General features: G+C 33.7%; 1 protein-coding gene across 1 annotated transcript in view; it reads right to left on the bottom strand.

Annotated features, from left to right (window-relative positions):
• Positions 1 to 1,233: 1,233 nt before the first annotated feature.
• The window catches only part of LOC21397479 (coiled-coil domain-containing protein 124), a 2,597-nt gene continuing 1,052 nt past the window's right edge, over positions 1,234 to 2,778 (bottom strand). The window contains exons 2-3 of the mRNA XM_010104994.2: positions 1,585 to 1,704; positions 1,234 to 1,411 (exon numbers count right to left, since the gene is read on the bottom strand). Coding sequence (XP_010103296.1) covers positions 1,400 to 1,411; positions 1,585 to 1,704 — 132 coding nt within the window. The 3' untranslated portion in view covers positions 1,234 to 1,399. The remainder of the gene's footprint in view (positions 1,412 to 1,584; positions 1,705 to 2,778) is intronic.

Genomic DNA, 2,778 nt, shown 5'->3' with positions numbered 1-2,778 from the left:
AAAAAAAAAAAAAATATATATATATATATATATATTGCAACGACTTGCACAAAAGCAACGCCAACTATGCTAGCAATTTCATGTTTTTAATCAAAACAGTTAATGATTTAACTTTTTTTTTGTAACTTTTTTCCGATTCAATCATTAGCTAAGTAGTTAGTTATTTAAGATATGTCTTTTGCATTAACTAAATATAATTAGTGTGGAGTGACTAGCCATTTCATTTTTTATATTATTTTATTCTTTTAATTGTAATAAATGCAAAATTCTTTTGTAAATTTAATAAAATCATTTATATTTTAAATTCAATAAATATTAAAATAAACTATATTTACTTATTTAATTAAAATAGTGAGTATGATGAAAGTGACTTACTAAAAAGTTGTTAGTTAAAATAATTTAACTAGAATATAACTAGAATTTAGAAAGTTTTCTTAAAGATGGTCTAAGTCCGTATTCACTGGCTTTAAAACAACCCACGCCTGAAAGTTTATCCCGCCCCTTAACGGCGACCCGTGATTGCATAACACTCTATTGGAAGAGAATTCCAATGGGAAAATGAACTAGGAAAAAGTTAATTAATTCTAGAAAACCATGTCATGAACTAATCTTAAATTAAGTTGAGTCATCGAAACTAATCTGATGGACACCGTCTAGCTGACTAGAGAAAACAATTTCAAGCCTCACAATTATTAAGCACAAAGTTCCGTTCCTTCACAGCTTAAAATCTGCAATGACTTTCAACTGCATACACGATCACTGCCGAATCACCTAAAAAAGGAGCTACCACCCCAACAAAGTCTCTTCGCGATCAAAAAGGCTCCGTAATTCTTAAGATTATGGGGAAGCCATCTATAATCAACCAAGAGAAGGCCATTTATATTTGCGGAGATATAACAAACTTACAAAACGAATACATTCTACCTTCACATACAAGCAGCACAACAAAGGTTAAAATTCAACTAATCACTTTGTACTTTACGATTATATATACATATAACTACCTAAAATGCAAGAAAGGAAAATTCTCACTTTTAGTCACGACTCTACTTTCTTTCTTCATCTTCTATTTTTCCCCTGAGGAAAGCAACACTACGTTCACTGATTATACAATTATACTGTCAACTCTTAACAGAGTCCGACAATAACAAGTTATAAAACATGCAGCATTTTTCGTGACCTTATAACTAGGGATACAGTTAAGCTAAACATAAATAAGAAACGAGAGGGCTATTATTGTAATTCAAATTTTATTGAGTGGACAAAGCACATACAGTAGGACAGATGCCACACATTTGGTTAAGCCATAAAAGTTGGCCACATGAGAGTGGGATCAATCCTTAAAAACAATTCAAAAGAAAAGTCCATCCGCTATCTTACAGAGAATATGTAGTTGTCATCACTCAGCAACCTGCAAATGCAAAAGTAAAAATTCAGTATGATATTAAAGTAAGAAAGAATCCCAAATAAAATTTGTTAGAATCTTAGTATGCAATATAAATTGACGGATCAATCCATCGGGACGAAAGTCAATTAACGATAGCTTTTAGAGACAGACACTGGAGATGAATCTAAGTTCTATACCTGATTGAGGGGATTGTCAGGCGATTTCTTCCACAGCTTCCATATCATGTCTTTGTATTGTGTGTGAGTGAGACCAGGTTTTTCCTCCTTCAGCCTGGGAAGCTCAGCTTCCTCAAAAGCCTACAAATACAACAAAAAAATGAATACAGTGTTATTTACATGCCAAGACCTACACTGGAAATTGAACAGAGCTAAGTACAAGGGATTAATTCACTAGCATTACTTTCCATCTAAAGAACTGTTGGCGTTAACTATACTCGAACATTCTTGACATTTAGAAAAACAGGCTCAAATACTATCTGTACAAAAATATTTCTCAATCAAATTGCTAAATCACTGTCAGCAACTATGCACAGCCCTGGTTTATACAAGAATCAGATAGTAACTAAGGCATCTATGGCTATGAGAGTAGTCACAACTGCAGCACAAAATGGAAGAAAAAAAATTATCACATAGAAGTGATACCAGCCTGCAAATCCAAAGGAAAGGCTTCACTCTACATTCTTTTCAAAAATGAAAGTTCTAAATTCTAACAATACAACTTCTGAAGCACATATTAAATTAATAAACGGGGCGAATACTGCTAGCAAAAAATGACAAAAAACCGAGCAGATCATTCAAAATAATATCACTAGAAAACAAAACTGAACAAAGCACAACTCCAAAGAGTTAGGCTTTAGAATATCCGTTGAGAATGTATTCAATTCAGATAAACTCGCAATAGAATAGAGTTTTTGGTTTCACCTTTTTTGGCTCTTAATTCAGATTATATTGCTCGAAATGCAAGCATCCAGATAAATAAGACATACTATGCTACCATTTCCCGCAGTCCCCTAACAACCAAATCCATCGTTTTAAACACAGACTCCATTTACGAAGGTATTCAAGCAAAAAGTTAACTTAATTACTAGGCATCCATGAAACAATGGAAAGTTGAATCCTCTTTCGCCGCAACAGAACACAGTTCAACTGGCATATAATGGATGAACTCTGACAAATTGTTCTCTAAAATTCTAGACAAAGTCTAACACTGGCCACCGACTAAAAGCTTGCAGTCTCAAAACACTCTTAACTTCGACGCAAGATACTTACCTCTTAGAAACTATGCAAAACTGGAATCGCCAAGTGTATTCCAATTCAAAGTTTCAATCAAAATTCGCATGAAGCCCTAATGAGTCTCTATGTCCCGCGGGG

Source organism: Morus notabilis, unplaced genomic scaffold, assembly GCF_000414095.1.
Source record: "Morus notabilis unplaced genomic scaffold, ASM41409v2 Scaffold629, whole genome shotgun sequence".
Lineage (NCBI taxonomy): Eukaryota > Viridiplantae > Streptophyta > Magnoliopsida > Rosales > Moraceae > Morus > Morus notabilis.
Note: the sequence above shows the minus strand (reverse complement) of the source record. Positions and strands in the feature narration are given on the sequence as shown.